The sequence below is a fragment of the Dama dama genome, chromosome 18 (assembly GCF_033118175.1).
Source record: "Dama dama isolate Ldn47 chromosome 18, ASM3311817v1, whole genome shotgun sequence".
Classification (NCBI taxonomy): Eukaryota; Metazoa; Chordata; class Mammalia; order Artiodactyla; family Cervidae; genus Dama; species Dama dama.
The window spans coordinates 49,846,303-49,869,336 of NC_083698.1; the positions used below are offsets into that span (position 1 = coordinate 49,846,303).

Below are 23,034 nucleotides of genomic sequence, written 5' to 3' on the forward strand. Positions count from 1 at the left end.
AACAAAACAACTAGATTCAAGTCCATTTCCTGACAACTAGGACATGAATGCTCAACTCATTGTATTTATTGTTTAATCACAAATATACAGATGAGATGTGCATAGTTGTCCATTTTAATAAAAGAATAGTTGTCCATTCTTAATAAAAGAATAACAATTAAATTAATAAATAGTCCTTCAGGATTACCATAAACTTATTTGCCACTCAGAGAAGAGACATATTCAATATTTTAGTCTCACAGGAAAACTGAAAACTAGCAAATAAATCAAGCAAATAAATACAGTGACTATAGCCCAATAAGCTCAAATAATGATAGGAAGTCAGAATATCTTTATTTCTTATTTATTTCTTAGAAAAGAATACAATAGATCACAACTTAGCAACCAGGCTGGATAACTTGTAAGCAGTCTCCAGTGTCTGAGGAAGCAGCGCCAAAAAGTAGAAATTACTAATGTGGTTTCAGTTTTTAAAACATTACCTCCAGAAGTGCAGTTCGAATCCCTCACATTTTTCTTTGCATTTTAAACAGGGGGCTCCAAATCCTTGCTCATGACCTAGACCCATCTGTTAAAGAGAAAACAACATAGATTTATTATGTTTTTAGAAAATCTTTAAAAAAGTCAATAGACTACAACTTTAATTCCATTTACCACTCCTCTGGATATAACTTTCAAACAAATCTTTCATGAGTATCACATTGTTTAGTCAGTGATGACACCCAGGTATGCTATATGGCGATTCCAAGTGCATACACAACATACCCTGTATTTATTGCTTTTTGATGACACCCAGGTATGCTATATGGCGATTCCAAGTGCATACACAACATACCCTGTATTTATTGCTTTTTCATGAACAAAAAAGCATTAGAATACAACTGTATAGAAGACTACACATATTGCAAAAGTCACAAAAAGTCATGAATTTATCTTTTTGGCCACTACATGCCCTATATATATAATAGGTACAGGGAACAGTCAGAGGAGCCAGAGCTTGGAAAGCAAGTCTGGCCCCAAATGACATTATTTTTTGGCAAACAAGGAATATGCAAACAACTTGGGGAAATATTGTTTTAATTATTTAATTAAATATCAATTTAATATTATTATTTTATTTTTTATAAATATAATAACAATAATAGCAACAACAAACACACTGAACGACAGGGATAGAGAGGAGCACTTATCTCACTGAAATTTTACAGAACCTCATAAAATACTTATAAAGTAGGCAATTCTATTCTCCATCTTAAGAGATGACAACTGAAACTCTGAGAGGCCACAGAACTTACTTAAGATCAAAGTGTTAATAAATGGTGTACAAGAGATCTAACTCCAAGTCTGATTCCAAGGTCTGTGCTCTTATGCCCTAGATAGGAGTGCAGGCATTGTACTATTGCCCTTATATAGCAAACCATTTTTTTCCTTCTACCGTATTAATAGTAATTCTCAGGAACTGCTGAGACATGACTTAATAAGCAAAAGAGGAGGGGTGCAGATGAGGGAAGGACACCAGAAGGCAATGTAAGCTCTGTACCCAGCTATTGGCATTAGAGTGAAAAAGATCAACTAGCTTTGCTTCAGCACATCAACAAATCACCAGTGCCTCGATTATTCATATCACTGACTGCTGACAGATTTGTTACTGTTTAGTGTCTGGAGTGAGTGTTCCAAGTCAGACAAGAGATTTTTTTCAATGGTTCCCTTTTGTAGCTTTACCAAGTTTTGTTTGTCACTGCAATCAAAACCACAAAATTCTGTAAAGCAACTATCCTTCGATTAAAAAATTTAAAACAAAACAAAACACACTGTAACTTGTTCCATGAAAGATCAGCTTGATCAGCCCATGAAGTTTAACTGAAGCCCTTCCTTTTTTCTTAAGAATTTTACCACATCCTTCTACATAACTAAGGGCATATTCAAAACCAGCTGGTCTACCCAGCTGCTTAGGCAAACCTACGATTTTTAAAGTTAGACCATTTCAAGAATATTTGCTAAACGTGATAAAAATCTGTCCAGCATTAACTACACTTTATTACCTTTGCCATGTCTCCATTACCAATTTTCAAAAGATTAAAAATTCTCTAAATTGTGTATTTTAACACTAGCCACTCTGTTTTTTTTTTTTTTTTTGAAAGAATCAAATTATTTTCTTGTCACTGATCATTATAGTTCACAGTACAGAAATAAAACGGATTACCAAAAGACAGAGAGATTCTAGCTATTTTAGTTTACTGGTCTTTTGCGATGAACATAACTAAAGAGTTTTTTCTGCACTACAATATCCATAGTAAAATGAAGAGCAAATCTAAAAAGGTCAATTACTTTTCCAGCCAATTCTAGTTTTCCATTACAGGAGAGGTAACAATCCTGAATCTGTCTGGTATATGGATTTGCCTCATACTATGTCCCATGTATCTCCTGCTAAACTGAACCTCAGATGAAAATTAAGATTATATTATTAAGGCTTAATCACATAGCTCAGCTTAAATCAGCTGCTTCTAAACTCACAGAAATACATTTTATCTCATGAAAGAGAACATGCACACACATACAAACTTATATGTTTGTAGGTGCGTATAAAATCCTGAAACAAAGGTTTACTGGCTTATATAATATGGAGAACTAAGTATGATTCTGCCTTTAAGTTAAATGGCCACCTAAACAAATTCTTACCTACCTTCAAATCTGAATCATTTGGTTTGAGCAACACTGGCCTAAAATACCAGAAACATACTAGACCAATACCACCTCATTCTGTATTTCTGAATGAAACTTGGAAGCTCAGCTAATATAACTAGAACCTCAATCAGTTAGGAGAGGTTTTATACTAAGAACTCAGTGTAGCTCATTGCTGATTTACAAAGTCAGCCTTCAGCCAGTTCAGTTGCTCAGTCCTGTCCAGCTCCTTTTCACAGTTCCAGATATTTAAAATTACTCAGTAATTTAAGTTTGGAAATGACAATTAGCCTTTTAAATTTTACTTCTACTCGCTGCATCATGACTAACTTCTATACCCCTCATGTGAATTCCTGGAAAAACTTCTGCAGCGCTTACTTACCGTGCAATATTAATTAGCATGTAACAGGTATGCTTATGTTTATTATGTACTTGTGTAATTGGTTGATTATAAATTTCAGAAAGTATTGACCACATAAGAGGGTTTCTCCTAAGTGTCTCACAGGGCTTGATACTTTATGCAGAGTAGTTTTTTGAATAAACATGTGGCTGAATTCAGTGCCAGTCTGGAAAGGACATTAGATTGCAAGTGCCTTGAAGGCATCAGTTCAGTTCAGTTCAGTCGCTCAGTCATGTCTGACTCTTTGTGACCCCATGGACTGCAGCACGCCAGGCTTCCTCGTCCATCACCAACTCCTGGAGCCTACTCAAACTTAAGTCCATCGCGTCGGTGATGCCATCCAACGATCTCATCCTCTGTCATCCCCTTCTCCTGCCGCCTTCAATCTTTCCCACCAGCAGAGTCTTTTCAAATGAGTCGGTTCTTTCCATCAGGTGGCCAAAGTATTGGAGTTTCAGATTCAGCATCAGTCCTTCCAATGAATATTCAGGACTGATCTTCCAATGAGTATTCAGGACTGATTTCCTTTAGGATGGCCTGGTTGTATCTCCTAGCAGTCCAAGGGACTCTCAAGAGTCTCCTCCAACACCGCAGTTCAAAAGCATCAATTCTTTGGCATTCAGCTTTCTTTATAGTCCAACTCTCACATCCATACATAACTACCGGAAAAACCAAAGCTTTGACTAGAAGGACCTTTGTTGGTCAAGTAATGCCTCTGCTTTTTAATATGCTGTCTAGGTTGGTCACAGTTTTTCTTCCAAGGAGCAAGTGTCTTTTAATTTCATGGCTGCAGTCACCATCTGCAGTGATTTTGGAGCCCCCCAAAATAAAGTCTGTCACTATTTCCATTGTTTTCCCATCTATTTGCCATGAAGACCGGATGCCATGATCTTTGTCTTTGAATGTTGAGTTTTAAGCCAACTTTTTCACTCTCCTCTTTCACCTTCATCAAGAAGCTCTTTAGTTCTTCTTCGCTTTCTGCCATAAGGGTTGTGTCATCTGCCTATCTGAGGTTATTGGTATTTCTCCTGTCAATCTCGATTCCAGCTTGTGCTTCATCCAGTCCAGCATTTCTCATGATGTAGTCTGCATATCAGTTAAATAAGCAGGGTGACAATATGTAGCCTTGACATACTCCTTTCCCAATTTGAAACCAGCCTTTTGTTCCATGTCCAGTTCTAACTGTTGCTTCTTGACTTGCATACAGATTTCTTGATTTGCATACAGGAGGCAGGTCAGGTGGCCTGGGATTTCCATCTCTTGAAGAATTTTCCACAGTTTGTGGTGATCCACATAGTCAAAGGCTTTGGCATAGTCAATGAAGAAGAAGTAGGTGTTCTTCTGGAACTCTCTCGCTTTTTCGATGATCCAGTGGAAGTTGGCAATTTGATCTCTGCTTCCTCTGCCTTTTCTATCCAGCTTGAACATCTGGGAGTTCACGGTTCACGTATTGCTGAAGCCTGGCTTGGAGAATTTTGAGCAATACTTTACTAGCGTGTGAGATGAGTGCAACTGTGTGGTAGTTTGAGCATTCTCTGGCATTGCTTTTCTTTGGGATTGGAATGAAAACTGACCTTTTCCAGTCCTGTAGCCACTGCTGAGTTTTCCAGATTTGCTGGCATATTGAATGTAGCACTTTCACAGCATCATCTTTTAGGATTTGAAATAGCTCAACTGGAATTCCATCACCTCCATTAGTTTTGTTCATAGTGATGCTTCCTAAGGCCCACCTGACTTCGCATTCCAGAATATCTTGCTCTAGGTGAGTGATAGCACCATCGTGGTTATCTGGGTCATGAAGATCTTTTTTGTATAGTTCTTCTGTGTATTCTTGCCACCTCTTCTTAATATCGTCTGCTTCTGTTAGGTCCATACCATTTCTGTCCTCTACTGAGCCCATCTTTGCATGAAATGTTCCCTTGGTATCTCTAATTTTCTTGAAGAGATCTCTAGTCTTTCCCATTCTATTGTTTTCCTCTATTTCTTTGCACTGATTGCTAAGGAAGGCTTTCTTATCTCTCCTTGCTGTTCTTTGGAACTCTGCATTCAAATGGGTATATCTTTCCTTTTCTCCTTTGCCTTAAGCTTCTCTTCTTTTCTCAGCTATTTGTAAGGTCTTGTCAGACAACCATTTTGTCTTTTTGCATTTCTTTTTCTTAGGGATGTCAGCCTTGGAAAGGGGGAATTTGTTTCTTTCCTACATGCTTTTTAATCTTCTTAAAATTGTTATCAATTTATTCATGAGAGTTATTAGAACTGGTGGTGTTCCATGAACATCTACTCTTTTAAAGTGCCCCACATATTTTTCATGCTGGACAGGCCTAGACATCCCCATGATGTAAGAAATCAGGAAACCAAAATTTAGAGGAGATGATTTGCTGCTGGTTACATGGCCAGTCAACAGCAAACTAACCTAAAACGCAGTGTCTGACTTGTGCTCCACTGTGCTGCTGGGGCAGACTCTGTAGGGTGTCCAGTGGGAGCCCTTCCATTTTCCAAAGAGATTCCCTGGCTCATTTCTGCTTCAAGGAAAAGGACTACAAGCCCCAAGTCTCCTGCAATACCTCTCAATGGAGATGACTTTGAAGCCTACGTAGAGAGACACCGTGTTTCAGGCAGGGAGAATGGGAAAGATCTTTTGAACAAGTGATACATGAAATAAGCTGGAAAGGATGAACATCTAACTCAGTAAAGTGGAGGGACAAAGCAGAAGGGACACCGTATTTGAAGCCTGTGACAGAAGAAGCATGGTTAGCGTTGAGGAACTCTTAGAGAACATGAGAGGTGACAGGGCCAGCCTTGTAGCAGGCCAAGTGGGGCTTTCTATCCTTCTTTTTTCCTTTTCCTGAGAAACAAATGAATCTCCTGAAGCATCTGGCACCATGTCTTAGGTTACCAGGTTTAAAAAAGAAGACCTCCCCAGAGAGAAGATGAGACTCTTAAGGAGGAAGGTCCTAGAGAAAAGGCATGCACACACAGGATGGGATGGGGGGGTGGGGGAGCAAGAGCCCCTCTTAAGTTCTGCAGGCCAAACCTCAGAAGACCCTCAGGGAGACTAGGAGACCTAACTCTGAAAGAAGCAGTAATTTGAGAAAACAGTTCTGCAGTCTGCCCTGGAAAGCTCTGAAAGCACTGATCCAGTGTTCTTCTACTCCTGCTGGCCTGCCTGGAAGATCAACTTCATCTTCTTTCCTGCAGTTTGGGTTTGTGTCCACCTGAAGGATGTGTCCCTTCCCACCTTCCCAAACACATACACATTCCTCTTCCCCTGGGGTCCATACATAAGGAGTGAGGAGACTCTCAAAATACCACAAAGAGACAAGTAAATGAAAGACAGCAGAATAAGGTCACAGCAATATGATACACACACTCTCCTGTTACAACCCAACGTTTCTAATTAAAAAACAACGCACAAGTGAAAAAAAGCACCTAGGTTTCAAAACCATTTTAGCAGCTAAAGTGATCAGAGTTTCAGACTGGCAATAAATTTACTTTCTTTAGAGGAATTTCATTAAGAGAAATTTTATAGATATAAATGAAGCTATAAACCCAACCTCCTTAACACCCAACACTGAAGATCTCTAATTTATGCCACTTACTGGGATGGGAACTTCCTCCATAATCTTACCCTCTTTATCAAACTCTGTTAGGATACAAAAGCACAAACTCTGTTAGGACACAAAAGCTTTTGTATCCTACTCAAACAACAAAGATCTGTGGAAAACTGTTTTATAGATTGCCTACTTTCAGATTAAGTAATAATCCAGAGTACAATGTGTCCTCTAATACTGTTCAACCCAATTTATATGATAAAATTGCACCCCAGCAGACATATCTCTACTGGTATGAGGTAACTTCCTTCTGCTTTTGTTCCTGCCCCAATTTAGGCATCTGCTATCCTCCCTTTAACAAGTCAGACATATGAAATGAAGTAAAATGTACTAAGTCTACTTTGTAGTAAAATGAATTTCAAAGCCAGAGCTTCCCCAGGCACATTCTCAAGACCTATTCCAAGACTCTCTTGGGCAGAGGTCACAGGAGCTTGTATTCTCCAACTTTTCTTAGTCTCAGTTTGAGGGTCTGGAATACCATCTGTTCTAAGGGCTCAACCGACTTCTCTTCCTGCTTACTTCGTGTTCAGGATTCCCTTAAGTCCAGGACCCAGAATTCTTCTCTCTATACCTCGTGCTTTCCTTTACCCACAGTACAGACTGCGTTCTTTGGTCAGTCAGGGTCCTTCTCCTTTCCTCAAGAGTTATGGCTACTACTCTTAGACATCCAGATCGTATAGGTTAATTTCTGCCCAGGTTTCTGGGCTGGAGAATTCTTGGTGAGTAATGAGAACAAGGAAGTTGTTATTTAATGATACCCACAGTGTGTGGGAGGGGGTGGTAGAGGAAGTATTAGTTCCTCACCTAAGGCAGCCTGGCTGTTTAGAACAGGAAGGTCAGATCCTTGGACTAATATAAACACCAATATATATGTGCTTATATGTAATGTATATATGAGAACTAACTATACCAGGCATTAATGATCAAGAATTACACGACTAAATGGTGAAAATGTAGAAAGAGCATTGGAAGAGAGTCAGGAAAACTGTGATGTGGTCCTAAGGAATTATGACCAAGTCCAGTGATTTTAGAGCTTACTCTTCTTCTCTAGGCTTCATCTAGGTAATGAAGGAACTGAACTAGATCAATTCTAAGACGCTTTTCAATTCTAAAATTATGGCTGAAATTTGTGTTTCAGATTAACTTCATCTCAGTTGCTATTCAGCATGGTCACCTGCTTAATATTTAAATACTAAATAGAAAATAATTATTTGAGAAAGCTAATGTATTATTGGCTCTAACAGGTCAGAATCATCTGGAATTCAGCTTGGAAGAGTAGTTTAAAAACTACATAATAAACACAAAATTTAAGTTCTGAGGGGTAAGACACAGTTCTGTTGTACATAATTATTTCAGCAGCAAATGGGATGTAGTATTCCCTGCAGAGTCAACACTTGGTGCCTGAAAACACGTGTTTTTCATAAGCACACAAGTCCAAAAGTTGTCTGCTTCATATAATTTTAGTAACATATTCTGGCCAGCATCAATACAAGGATATGACAGATTAATTTTTCTTCTTCAGTGTCCAAGAAAACAGGTCCTTTGGATTGACTATATTTGGAAAAACTACAGTCATGCTTTAGGAATACCTATCTAGGTCCTTTGAAAAAATAAAAATGATTGTATAATATTTATCCTAAAATACCAGTCACAGACAAATAAGACTTTTTAAATCCTTAACTATAGGATCCAGATACTGAACATATAGCACTGTGATCCGTGCCTACAAATATCCCTCATCTCCTGCTTATTTCAGAGACAGAAATGAGAATGGGATCAATTTCTCTGTATTTATAATTTCAGGCAACCACATAGGTTGGCAATATTTCAGGTGACCCTTCTGACCCAGGAAAGGGTATTACGTATCAGATACTTTAAAGAAAAAGGAAAGTAGGGAACATCTGGTATTTCGAATACAGTCTGACTTGATTTGGATACAATTTAGGTCTGGAAGATATTATTCAGTATTCATAGTGAGATCATCTGATTCATGCTGTTTTCATAACCAAATTCCCCTCTGGAGCAAAAATTCATATGTGGTTACTAAACACACAAGTGTTGCTAAGAATTCTTTAATCATCTTGGAATGAAGCTGACCAAGGTAGATTATATGAAATACATATATATTCCCTCTCTGTACATGTACGAATGTATTCATCCACATATATATATATATATATATATATGTATACACACATATATTCATAATACACTCATGTATTTTGATCTTATTCACATAAGTGAATATTCTGGACAAAGGAATTAAATTTCTAAATAAATAATTCCTCTCAGCACATGGCTCTTCTAGAAACCTGGTATAATCTTTGAAGTTTTCCCCCAACCCAACTTCAAATTGGTATGTTTTCATTAATATCTAACATAAGATTTTAAACTGTTTTAGTTTTTTAGCTCAATGCCTGTTTCCCAATATCTACTAAGATTCTCAGTGACCACCCACCACCAAAAAAAAAAAAAAGAAAAAAAAAAAAGGTCAGGTTACACAGAAAACCAGACTTAAACATAAAGAGAGGCACCTTTAACTTTCATATAGTTTGTCAAGTTTTTTAGGTGGGAATACAAAGAAGTAACTTATTGTGATTAAGAGGTATGATTAATCATTCCTAGTAAAATTGCTGTTATATTTTGCTTTGCTCATAAGAACAAAAACTTTCCATCTCTCACTTAATTCTTAAATACATGAGAAGAATAATGAAAAAAGTCATTACACTATCTAGTTACCCAAACTTGGGCATGAAGGCCTCTTTATCCTTGTCAAAGTCATGCTTTTAATGTCCAAGTTTTGTTAAAAACTACACTTTGCTCTTTCATCTCCACTCTACTGTTCATGTCCAAATTTCTATCACATCAACCTGGGATCACACTCTCCAAACTGATCATTCCCTTCATGTAATGTCATAGTGCTTCTCCCAAAATTATTTTAATAAAACCCAAAGGTGATCATAATATTACCCTTGTTAGATACTTTTAGTGAGTTCAATGAATTCCACGTGTCTTAGCCTGGCAGAGAAAGGCCTTTCAACTTGGCACCACCCTCAATCTCACACCCCTCCCCCCAGCCATGCTCTGCTTCAAGACCAGCTTTTCCCTTGCCTGGATCTCATTCCTCTTCTCCTCCATCTGGTAAAATACTACTGTATATACCCAATTCAAACAGCAGTTACTCTGTATCCTTTTTGAACCATCCTCAGCAGAGTTCTTCTGAATTCCATTGGTCTTAGTTCAAATGCTATTATTTATTCCTTTTTTTTTTCTATACTATGATACTCATTTACCCCACTGGACTGAGTTTCTAGTTCATATTTGAATTCCTGATGTCTGCTGCACAGCCTGAGATTTATAGAAATGCCAAAAAGTGTTATCTACTTATTTAAAACTTGCTTTAATTTAATAAAATCTTTTATGACATAGCACCAAGGAATTCCCATTGCTTTTCACAAAAAATAAAGATTTTAAAAGGGCTCTGGCAGGGTAGTGGTGATAATAACTGCAATGGCAAATAGTTATTGAGCAATTATATTGTCAGGCATGGCTATAAATTTTTGCTTGGGTCATCTCATTTTATACTTGTAAGAATGCTATGAAACCTGTTAATTATTATCTGCATTTTCATCCAGGTGAAGAAACTAAAGCAGAAAACTGTTGACAGGTCTAAGGTCAGTTGCACTGCAGAATGCCTGTTCTTAACCACTAGTGCCTAAGCATACATAGATCATGAACATGGAAAGACCTCAGGTCAGATAAATATTTAATATATTAATTCTTTTTAAATAGAAAGAAATATAAATTTTAATTTGAGATCAAAATATTATACCAAGAATAAAATAATCAAGTAAGGGTCTTTAGTTGTCAGGACCACTTATTCAGAAGCAACTGGGAATAAAACTCTTCATAGCAGATTCTAGAATTCATTTTCACATCCTTTCAGCTTTTCAGTGCATGAAGTACAAAGGCATAGCCCTTCGTGAAACTATATCATAAAATCCACTGTGAGACAAATGAACTGATACTTTTTTGTTCACAAATAGTAGTAAATCATCACTAACATCACTGTGATAGGAAGGAAAAGGAAACAAGTGATCTTTCAGTCTAAATAGTTTATAATAAATTCTATTCTGGAGGTACTGGATCAATCTTCCTGGAACTTTAACAAACAAATTAAATAGATAACTCCCAGTCAGTCTTTCCCTACATTCCTTAAGGCAGTACCAGTATTAGGTAAGTGATAAAAGGACTGTTACCAAGACAATTTGTCTACTTTGGTCTGGGATATAATCAAATCGTAAGTTACTTAAAACATCTATACAACCTCAATAAATATAGTAACATTTTTGACGAAGACCAGAAGTAGATCCTGCTGCTTTTTTCTAGGAAACAATAATGAATTGTAGTTTCGTTAGGGTACCTTAAAGCAATTCTAATTATGCTTTTTCTTAAATGACCACTGGTAGTTGTGAAGGTAGAAGTGGTAATAAAAATACCTCAACTACTATTTGTTAGGGGCTTTCCTGGTAGCTCTGGAGAAGGAAATGGCAATCCACTCCAGTATTCTTGCCTGGAGAATCCCATGGACGGAGGAGCCTGGTGGGCTACAGTCCACAGGGTCGCAAAGAGTTGGACACAACTGAGCGACTTCACTTCATTTCACTTCCTGGTAGCTCAGCTGGTAAAGAATCTGCCTGCAGTACAGGAACCTGGGTTTGAGTCCTGGGTCGGGAAGATCCCCTGGAGTAGGAAATGGAAACCCACTCCAGTATTCGTGCCTGGAGAATCCCATGGACAGAGGAGCCTTGTGGGCTACAAGTCCATAGGGTCGCAAAGAGTGAGACACAACTAAAGCAACTTAGTATGCACATGCACCATTTGTTAAGATGTTAATACCTACCAGGCACAATACATACATCACCTGATTGAATTTTCAAGACAACTGACAGTAAAGTGTTATTACTCCTATTTCACAAATAAAGACACTGAGACTTGGAGAGATTAAGTAATTTGTCTAAGACTGCCCGGCTATCTTGCGGGCAATTTGCCAAATGCAGACAGAGCTGATTTGAATCTTGGCCTTTCTAACTCCAAATCCTGAGCTTAACTACAAAATCACTAGTTTTTCCTCTAAAATGAGACTCTGAAGATAAGTAATAATTTAAATGAGTCATATTCCTCATCTGTAACTTCTGTAGAACAATAGATTTTGATCTGAAAGACAATCTATTTGTCACCAGCTAGGAATTCCTCCTTCCTAGACAAACCTGAGACTGATTATAAGAAACCCGAGTGTCTGCAAACCAGCTGCACTAACACAGAAAGCCCTGAGGTGATTAGTCACACACACAAGAGGACCCTCAAAGTATGGGGCATGAGTTAAGGAAATATCCAGGGTACTGATGCAAAATAGGTCTCTTAGAATGTTTTAGGAAGAGGAAAAAAAGTTTTAAAAGAAACAACGAAATACAAATGAACAAGTTAAATCTCAAAGTTGAAAGATCTTTATTCAAAACTTATTCAAAACAAGTAGGTTTATCAATAGTACTGAAAATTATTAACTATATTATATAGAAGATTCCATATATTTATGCAGTGTCCAGGGGTAATATAATGAAGCAAAAACTGCAATAATTCTTTTCATTTTTCTTTTTTTCCAAATCACTAAATTCCTAGATTCCTAGTGGAAAACCTCTGTATTACTTTCAAATTACTCCAAAATTTGCGGGCTGAAAATAACAAACATTTATCATCTTATAGCTTTCTGTGTGTCAGGCAGGTGGGAGTGGCTTACCTAGGTGAGCTGGCTCTGAGCCTCTTGCAAGGTTGCAATCAGGGGTCAACTAGGGCTGTAGTCACTCAAGGCTCAACTGGGGAAGATCCACTTTTAAGCTCTCTCACATTGGTACCTATGACATGGCAGCAAGTTTTCCCCAGGGCAAGTGAACCACAAAGAGTGAGTGCACCCCAGATGGAAGCTGAAGTCTTTAACCTTTGAAGGGATGTACCATCACATCTGCCACGTTACATTCCTTGGCAGCTACTGACCAGGACCAGCCCACACTCAAGGGAAGCGAACACAAAAGACTATGAATTCTAGGAGGTGGAATCAGTGGGGGGCCATCTTGACAGCCTCTGTTCGGTTTTGATTGTAAATGCTAAGACTAAGTGATCTGTGATGACAGACTTTACCAAGGGAGGGGATATAAGTGTGCTTAGCTACCACCCTTGCCTTTATTTCTTTCCACTTCAAATATTTATGTCTCTACTCACCCCAATGCGCAGAGTAAACAAAACTTTGCTCTCTTCTTATAAATGCTCTCATTTTATTCCCCTCAGTTTAACTGTTCACTCAGTCAAGATCAGAGAACAGTCTTTCAGAAGGCAGAGTAGAATGATTTTGTCTCTCATCTTATTCTCTAACCATCTCAACATATATACACACTTGTGTACACACATACTTGTTTTAGAACACAGTCACAAACCAGAATACAAACTATCAGGGGTGACCAGCAAGAAATGTCTAGAAATACATTTAAAAGAAAAATTTCACAATTTATATAATATGTCATAGTCCTCCTTAATGAACAGAGGATAAAACTGGAAAAAGACTGATATAAACCTTATTCTAGTATATAACTTTTCTGGTTATGAAAAGGAAAAAATATATAGTACTTCTTTGTGATATCAGAATGTAAATTACTTGATTCAAATTAGGTACTATTTATAGGCAGCAGTTCATAACTAACTTTCCAGTACTGTATACTTATTCAAAATCTAATGTATCCTCACAGTATTGGAGACAAAATAATTTAGTTTTTTTTTTTAAAGATTGCACCTATCTTAGGTAAGTCAATTATAAAAAGAAATGTATTGCATCTGTTCAGTTTAGCTGGTTCCTTATAAACATTTTTCAAACTGACTACTATCAAATTATCTCTAAACTCCTACATGAAGGCAGTCACCTGAGCTGTTCACCAATTCTCTTCTGTGAATTCTACTCAGAAAGAGCCTCCTCCTAAACTCTGTTACTTTGAGAAAGACAATGCAGGCCATAAAAGTGTCACAGGCTACAGCTGCTGATGAAATGATTTCTTAATTAGGATTGGCTGAGCTGTGGCTCAGTGGAAAGACTTTTTAATGCATGTGCTTTTATACACAGGACTCAGAGACTCCTAATTATCAGCTATAAAAGGGATTTTAGAAATGTGATTCCAAAAGGCGTCTGTAGAAGTCTCCTAAAAGAATTTAGATCATGACAAACAATTCTAATTTGGTCTTGTGTCACTAACTCCACAGCTGGCTCAAAGAGTGGATTCCATAGATACTGCTGTGTATTGAGAAGCCTTTTTAAAGACTGTGCATACCAAAACTTGAATATTGCCGTCATTTTTTACCAGGCTTAAGGGCTACAGTATTTCTTTAGGAGTATAACTGAGGAGTAAGGATGACTATACAATTAAGTGGTTTATTGCCGTTGACTGCCTACCCAATCAGAGCACATGCAGAAAAGAGAACAGTACAGGCATGTTTTCAGAGACAGAATGAAGGGAAAGGCCTGTGGCACTGGCTTGAAAGAGTTGTTAGAGCAGGCTGCCCAGGCAAGCACAAGCATCCAAGGGAATCTGGAGAGGAAAAGCCCAATGAGGAGAAGGCATAGAAAATCTGGGGTAAAGGTGTCAAAAGACAAATCTTATTTTCCACTTTGCCCAGAATTGGCATTCAGGTGTATTTAGAGCAAAAGTAAAGTTTTAAAGCACTGGTAGAGGTGTTAGAAACTTTGAAATGAAGGGAGAGATGCAGGAACCCTACTGCCAGATGCCTTATGCTTATGTACTACTTATCGTCTAAACTTTTCACACCATCCATTGCTCTGGAAAAAAAGAATTATGTTTATATGATGTGCTATGTAAATGTAAGTACTTTAATTAATTTTTGACCCATCATTTGATTTTTGATTTATTAGGGAAGTGGTGTGGATTCACATGCTTTTTGTTCTATATTTAAACTACAGCCCAAGGACTTCCTCACTACAAAAGGTACTGGGATTCATGGGAAATAGACAACTTTCAAAACATACATATACCACCTTTTTACAACTAGAATCAAATTTCAGTTGCAGAGTAATTTAACTTCCCTTTATATTGATGAAACAATAAGCAAATAAATCAAAATTAGATTTGACTAGGTTAGAAAGGGGGCCATTCTCAAGTGATCATTGATGTCAGGGAAGCTACAGTGTCCAGATTCCTTCTTATGTACAGAGGGCTAGGAAGATAATTCAGAATGAGAAAAGTCTTCTCTAAGACCTTTTCCATAGTTTTCACCATGGGAGGCCAAGAAGAGTTACATCCTAGCAACAGAGGGAGTATAAGTTATAATCTGTTGCCTAACAAACCACCCTTAAACACAGTGGCTTAAAATAGCAACCATTTAGAGTTTGCAGTTTCTGGTCATGATATTCTGCTCATGCTTCTGCAGTTTAGCACCTTGGGCTGGGTTCAGCTGATGATTCTTCTGGTCTGAGTTGGGCTCACTGCATTGGTAGTCACCTTTCAGGTAAGCTAGGGACAACTAGTTCAGGGGAGCCTCATCTGAGATGTGTCATCTTTTCTATGTGGTCTCATTCTCCAGTGGGCTGAGCCAGGCTAGTTCACATGGTTGTAACAGGGTTCCAAAACAGAGATGCAGACAAGCCCTGTGAAGTCCAAGGTTACAGCACATCTACCACTGTCTACCAGCAGCCCAGATTCAAAGGGTAGAAAAACAGACTCCACTTCTCCATAGGAGGTGCTAAAAAGAACTGTATCCATTTTTGCAATTTACCACAGAAACTCTAAGGAAGATTACATTCAGGAAAACATAATTGTTTCCTATACTGGACCAGAGTACCTGGCAATGTCACATCAAGTGCCCCCACTAGAGGCCCAATAATATAGCTCTGAAATCTTTCCCACAGTGACTAGCATACAGCATGTACTCAACCAACTTCTAGCAAGTTACTTATAAATTTTTATTTTTATCATAAAAAATAACTTGCAAATTTTAAAAAAGGAAAAAATGAAATCCAGTAATGTAATACATTTATTGAATTTTAAATATTTCTTTGTGTCCAATAAAGCATCAAGTATCAATAATTTTTCTGAAAGTGTTAGGTCATAAAATCCTTGATGATATATTCGGGTACCTGTTAAATGGTTTAAAAATCCATGAAGGATTTTCTGCTGTCTAAACTGAATTTCTTGATAATAATTATGATACACCTATTTTTCGTATGTGCAGGTACCATACTTTGTGCTTTAAAATGTTCATGTTAATTATTCTTTATACCCCTGTGATGGTTGTAATGCATTTTCAGATAAAGATCCCGAGGATTAAAGGGTTAAGTAACTTTGCCAAATTCACACAGCCAGTAAGCGTCAGGGCTAAGAATTTAACTCAGAATTCTAAAGCTGATGAACTTTCTGCAATTCTGGATCTCCAAACATTTACTTATTGATACTAAGGTCTAGATAACTAAATAAAACTCATCAGAGAACATGAATAATAACACTGATCAAGTAATTGCTACATGTCAGGCACTGTTCTAAGTGTTTACATGTATCATTTTATGTAGTCTCACAATAACCCAATAAGGAGGTATTATCCATGTTTTACAGATAAGTTTCCTAAAGCCAAGGAGGCTAAGAAACTTGTCTAAATTTCTAGGGGAGTGTAAAACCAGGATTCAAACCTATGTAAGTTCTGTTCTGCACCCTCTAAACTCCCTGTGTTCCAGAGAAGTGGGCAGCAAGTGGTCCACTGATGATTTCCATCCCCCAGCTTGATTTCACCTGGTCCATGAGAAAAGTGCCAACAAACAGCATCTCAATTATTTTTACCTGTGACATCATAAAAGAAATATGGATACTGAGCCACTCAGCTGTCTTGCCTCTCTCTACCACTAATCTGCCTATTGCTCTTGGGAAAATTTTCTATTTTGCTACCAATGGCAGAGTATAACACACAGCATCATTTGAATATTTGTATAATCTACTTTCAATTTATTGCAGTATTTAAAAGGTTAGATTTTGTGATTCCTCTTAAAAACCTTTGGCAATTTGATCTTTTCCAGAGAAATGAGTTCTACATTTCTTCACATGGAGATCATATGACCTAGCTGGGATGAATCTGGAGAGGTCTGTTAGTCTCAAAACTAACAGAAAAGGCACTAGATCACTCTAAAAATCAAGTAAAGGATACTCCAAGATTTTTTCAGACCCTTTTCAGAAAGGTCAAAGACTATCCTGCTTTGAAGTACCAGTTGTCTATGAAACTGTGCAGAATATCTTCTCGGAACAGACTCGTGTTACAGAAAGAACTTCAGAAAAGTACACTTCAACCCCCAAAATTAAAAAAACAATTAACCCCACTATAGAATATGTAATAGTCTGAAGTAATGATCTGAATTCTTCATTCCCAGGTAGTAGTATTAAACATCCAGACCCTTGCCTCGTAGTCATTAGACTGGAACTTTCTTCCCCTTGAGTTTGAACTTGGCCATGTGACTGCGGTGACAGCAGAGGCTTAAAATGTGCTCCTGCAGGTGGGCACGCCCACTGTTCTCCAAACGCCTGCTTAAGACATCCAGTGATCTAAGGAAGGTGAGCGATGGAGGGCCAGTGTGGTCCCAACCCACAGCTTGCAGCCAAGCCCAGGCTACCTCAGCTAGACTCCAGTGCGAGGTTTCCTCCAAGTCAAGAGATGACATTAAACAAGAATCATGATTAGGATAGAGATACAGATCCGCAGCAGTAGATTAGGTTCCCGTACAAGCTCACTGGCACACTTTGAAATTCAAACCTGTAATTTAGGAAAATCACAAATCATATACCTTAGCTTTATTCTAGAAGAGTCAATGCTGAAAATGTTAAAGGTGAGAATGCCAAGGGTTTACTGATGTTTTGCAGTCATGTTTCTTTGGTTCAGATTATCTATTCTTCCTGGAAATCCTTCTTTGCCTACTTATCCTACAGGAGTTAGTTTGAATGATGTTTCCTCCATAATGTTGGTCCCAATCCACCCAATTATAATGCTTCTGCTTCTGAAACCTCATAATACAGTCGTTGCCCCTTATCCACACTTGTGGTTTCTGCAGTTTCAGTTACTTATGGCCAACTCTGATCCAAAAATATTAAATGGAAAATTTCAGAAGCAAACAATTCCTAAATTTTAACTGCATTCTGAGTACTGTGATGAAATCTGGAGTCTGCTCTGTCCTGCCTTTAGTTACAAATCATCCTTTGTCCAGTTTATCCAGCTAGTCACTCAGTAGCCATTTTCATTACCAGACTGATTGTTACAGTATCATTGCAGTGCTTGCGTCCCAAGTAGCTCTTATTTTTACTTAATAATGGCTCCAAACTGCAGAAATAGTGATGCTGGCAATTCAGATATGCCAAAGAGAAAATTTAAAGTAATTCCTTTAAGTGAAAGATGGAAGTTCTCCACTTAACAACAAAAAAATTATATGCTGATGCTACTAAGATCTATGGTAGGAAGAAATCTTCTACCCATGAAATTGTGAAGAAGGAAAAACAAATTCATGTTAGTGCTGCTATTGCACCTCAAACTTCAGAAATTATAGCCACACAGTGCATGCTAATTGCCTAGTTAAGATGGAAAAGGCATTAAACTCGTGGGTGGGAGACATAAGCAGAAACATATTCGAGTTGGTGGTAACATGGCACCAGAAAACATGAAGCCCACATGAAGACTTCAGCAAGGGATCCCCTAAAATGACTTATACCATCCATTTAGTGCTTCCCAGGTGGTGCTAGTGGTACAGAACCTGCATGCCCCTGCAGGAGACAAGAGACGCAGGTTTGATCCCTGAGTCGGGAAGACGTCCTGAAGAAGGACATGGCAACCAACTCCACTATTCTTGCCTGGAGAATCCCATGGGTAGAGGCACCTGGCAGCCTACAGTCCATAGGGTTGCAAAGAGCTGGATATGACTGAAGCAACTTAGCAAGCACACATGCAAGGGATGGTTACAAATATTCGGGAATAGGTTTGGATAGAAAAATATAAAAATTACTGCAGAGACTGGGTCTGCCATTGAATAAGCCACTGCTGCATTTTTGGTGGGAATGAAGAAGTTAATTAAGGAGAGAAACCACATCCACAAAACTTTTACTATAGTATATAGTTATGATTTTTCTATTTTTAGTTCTTGTTGTTAATCTCTTACTGTGCCTAATTTATAAATTAAATTTCATCATAGGCATGTGTATATAGGAAAAAAACAGTATATATAGGGTTTGGTACTATCTGGGGTTTCAGGCATCCACTGGGGGTCTTGGAATATATTCTCCACTAATGAGGGTAGAGGGTGGTAGTCGCAGTTGTCTGTATTCCTATTATTGCAGTCCTACAAAGTATGCAGTCTGCAAACTTTTGGTCACCAGTTTGTGACGGAATGCACAAAGAAACTGAAAGAAATTAGGAACTGTTAAGCACTTTGACAGTATGTCTGGTATATTTCTTAAATTGGCCTCATTTTTGTCTTTTTTTTCCTTTTAGTAATTCATTTTTATTGTGTTTTAAAAAGTATTGGCCTGGGACAGATTCGGAGTTTTGAAAAAATGGTTCCTCAACACAGATATTTTGAGCAACACTGTATTACAGCACTTATGTCATTCTATCCAGCACTGTAGTTAATTCACATCTTGCCCACTAGCAAGCCTGCCTGCTTTCCTTCTTTGATCCACCAGAGATGACATCATGGAATTTTGGGGGATACAAGCTCAACAGGTGATACTGATAGAAAAGGAATTGAGATTCTGTAGTTTTACATTTAAATTGAAAATTTAATATCCTCTATGAAAAACAAATGGTGACTTTGTTTTGTTTAATCCTCAATTATTTTTATTGTTTGCCAGTATCCCATAATGGATATACATTCTTTACCTTTACTTTGTGACTCATTCTATCAAGACTTCCATGATATTACACTCATAAAAAGAAAAATACACCTAATATTTGCATGGTCATTTTGCAATGAAACATGATATCACTTTATCTTTAAACAAAACAGAGGTAATAAGTTCATGGTGGCAACAGACATTAACGGACTCAGCACCAAGGCATCTGTGCTAGATTTTCAGTCTTTTTTTTTTTTTTGCTAGGCTCACTGTTCAGATAAGAAGCTATATAACCAACAGATGCCCTGAAACCCCTTTTTAAAATTTGTATGGTGGTCAAAATGTCACTGTAATAAAGACAGACTGAAGCACAGGTGATCTGAGGATGATCCGGCCTCATCCAGAGTTTAATTATATTTACATAGTGGTAGCCTGGCTGTTGCTTGGCAGATGTGCTCTCAGCAGTCCTCAAACTGCCTGGCTTCTCCTACAACCCCTCCCTCAAGCAGTCCTCAAACCCAAGCAGTCCTCAAACCCAAGCAGTCCTGCATTCTTGACTAGCCAAGGATAAGAGAAACTTCCTAAACTATGCTTTTCTCCTTTGTTGAATATGACCAAAATAAAACCAGTGATACCTACAATCAACCAATTTTTATAGCTAAATACTACAGAAACATGAAATACTTCCATAGCAGTCCCCAGATTATACTTAGTGAGTTTCTTTAGGTTCTTTCTATCACCTTCTATTCTTTCTTATAGTTTTTGTCACTGGAAATGAACAGTGATTATAATGGTTGAGAAGAAAAAAGAAAGAAAAATAGTTAAAAAATAATTTTAGAATCACAGCTTGAACTTGCATTAGAAAATTATAGTCATGCATATTAATTATTCTAATTCCCTATTATTTAAGTAGGGAGTTAGGTAGATCAGGTATTTGGAAAAAAAAGTAAGTGAAACTATTTTAAATATGACTGGGGCTTTTTTATAGGAGAATCAAAGGCTGGAGCTGGATAGCTGAAAAGCATAACCTCTAAGTTTAATCCTCTAATAACAGTGTTTAAGGCACATTTTAATCCATGGATTTTACTCAAAGATCAAATATAAGTTTATCAATTATCAAATTAATTTTTCCTTAAAATCTTGAAAATGTGAGGTTCTAAAACCCATTTTCAATTTGGTTAGTCTTTTCTCTATTTTCTAATCATTGAAAAAGTTATTTCATAATTCATAATTTATATAATCCCTGAACATCACTACTTTGTAAAAAGCAAAATAATTTCCTGTATGTATTATATATCAATGATCTAATAAATAGATTTTTAAAAGTCATTCTTTCAGGTACCATGACAGTAGTTACCAAACAAAAATTAGTAATGACTGTAAACAGGAAATGCAATACAGGAATGACCCTTGTAGCGCATTTGTAATCCGTAAAAAGACAGTTTGTGTATCTATAGGTGTAACACTGTAAATATTTTAGCTTTATCTGATTATGAGCTTCTTCACATTCTAATACATATAAGCGGCTTTCTCATTTCTTTTTCATTTGCCATTACTTAAGACAAATAATCACTCCTAATTACAAAGCTTGCAAAGCCAGGAACAAATGCCAAGAATCACCACTAAAATAGGACATTCTGTGTTACAAATCTAGTGTACTCCTGACCTGTAAGGAGTTCACTAAGGGATATAATCCCATTTGTACTTACTTTCTAGCATTTATTTTGTCATTTATTTATTTATTTATTTATTTTGCTCTATCATTTCTCTAAATAGTGTAAGTTCTATAATACAAGGTATCTTGTCTTTTTATTCATACCATACACCCAGGGTTTAGAAAAACGCTTTGCACATAAACTACTCACATAGTTTTTAAATGAATCATCTTATTTTGGGAGAGATAACTTTTAAAGACAATAAAAGCTCCATTATTTATCACTTTCCTGTAATTAAGTACCATAGAGAATGATAAACATCATGACTAGGCTTATTTGCCTCATGCTAACAGAGCAATTTATATGCCTTTGAAGCTGTAAACTAAAGAGTTAAATGAATTAAACGATGTTTTCAAATACACCACAAATATTTAAAAGGCAAACTAATTAAGTAAAAACAAGTTGAAAAAGCAGCTAAGATCTATGAAAAAAATTTTCATTTTCTCACGGACTTCATAGGAATATGTAACATTTATATGCAGGCCATTCCATTGAAAATCATATATATTCATATATTCTTGGCTTGTATGATTTTTAAGCACTGTGGGACATTATTATATTTGGTAAACTACTGATAATATTTTCCAAAGTCAAAAAGAGTAACTGGGTTTGAAGAAATCTTACAAATCACTTGGCTCCCCTATTGAGATCCAGAGTGGCCAAGATCACAAAGACTACAGTGGACCCAGATCTGCTAATTCTCAGCCCAGAGTGAATTTAAAATATCATACTGATAAACAGATGTGAGAAAGCTAATATACCACAGAAGATCTCTCTGTACACTACTGCGGTTTACCTATACTGGGCACTAACTAACCTTTTCTAATTTTTGAATACACTGTAGTGATTTGGTGTGTAAAAGCATATTCAAATTAGCAGGGGGCAAACTATATCCCTACTTCTGGTTTTCAGAAAAAGAACACAGGAAGTAGTACTCTTTTACCAGTTTATCATATCTACTAAAGAGACCCCTCAGACTAACTCTATGGTCCATGATGTTAACTCCAGGCTCACAAGGCTGGTACCCGCCTGGAGTTCAGTGAGTGCCTCATTAAATAGTTCATTTTGGTGTTTCCTGCTACTGCTACTGCTGCTAAAAGTCACTTCAGTCGTGTCCGACTCTGTGCAACCCCTGCTTCTCAATAGATCTTCTTGTATGAACAATTCTAACATTGAACCTTTTGTTTTTAACTGCTCTATTCTAAGCTGCATGGTTTGCTATTCCAGGGACACTTAGAGCACTTTGTTGCTAGAAGAAACAGAGGTTTAACCTACCATGTTATGTGTAAGGCTTACTATCAACTCTGGGGTTCAGCAGGTAACACAGTTTTTCTACAGGCCAACCATGAGTAACTGTATACAATTCCAGGTGTCACTAGTTGAAAACCCGACGCAAAGAGCCAAAAGCAAGGTTGTTATTGTTCAGAACCATATTAAGTGGCTAAAAGGCAGCATTATCACTGCTCCCAACAAAACCTGGGAATCCTAGAAGATATGGTCCAGAATATTATTGGAGCTTATGGAATTTCTTTGACTGTAAAATCTCCCAGAAGTTACTTTTCATGATATTTGTATTTATTTAGACTTTGTTTCCATGCAAAAAAGGTCAAAGGCAACTTACACTAAAGGCATACATATGACCATGGGTAACATATAGTCCCACCACCTCATGAGAAATAGATGGGGAAACAGTGAAAACAGTGTCAGACTTTATTTTTTTG

General features: G+C 37.3%; 1 protein-coding gene across 1 annotated transcript in view; it reads right to left on the reverse strand.

The window, feature by feature from the left end:
• The window catches only part of TES (testin LIM domain protein), a 54,362-nt gene that overhangs the window by 25,895 nt on the left and 5,433 nt on the right, over positions 1 to 23,034 (reverse strand). The window contains exon 2 of the mRNA XM_061165312.1: positions 480 to 565. Coding sequence (XP_061021295.1) covers positions 480 to 565 — 86 coding nt within the window. The remainder of the gene's footprint in view (positions 1 to 479; positions 566 to 23,034) is intronic.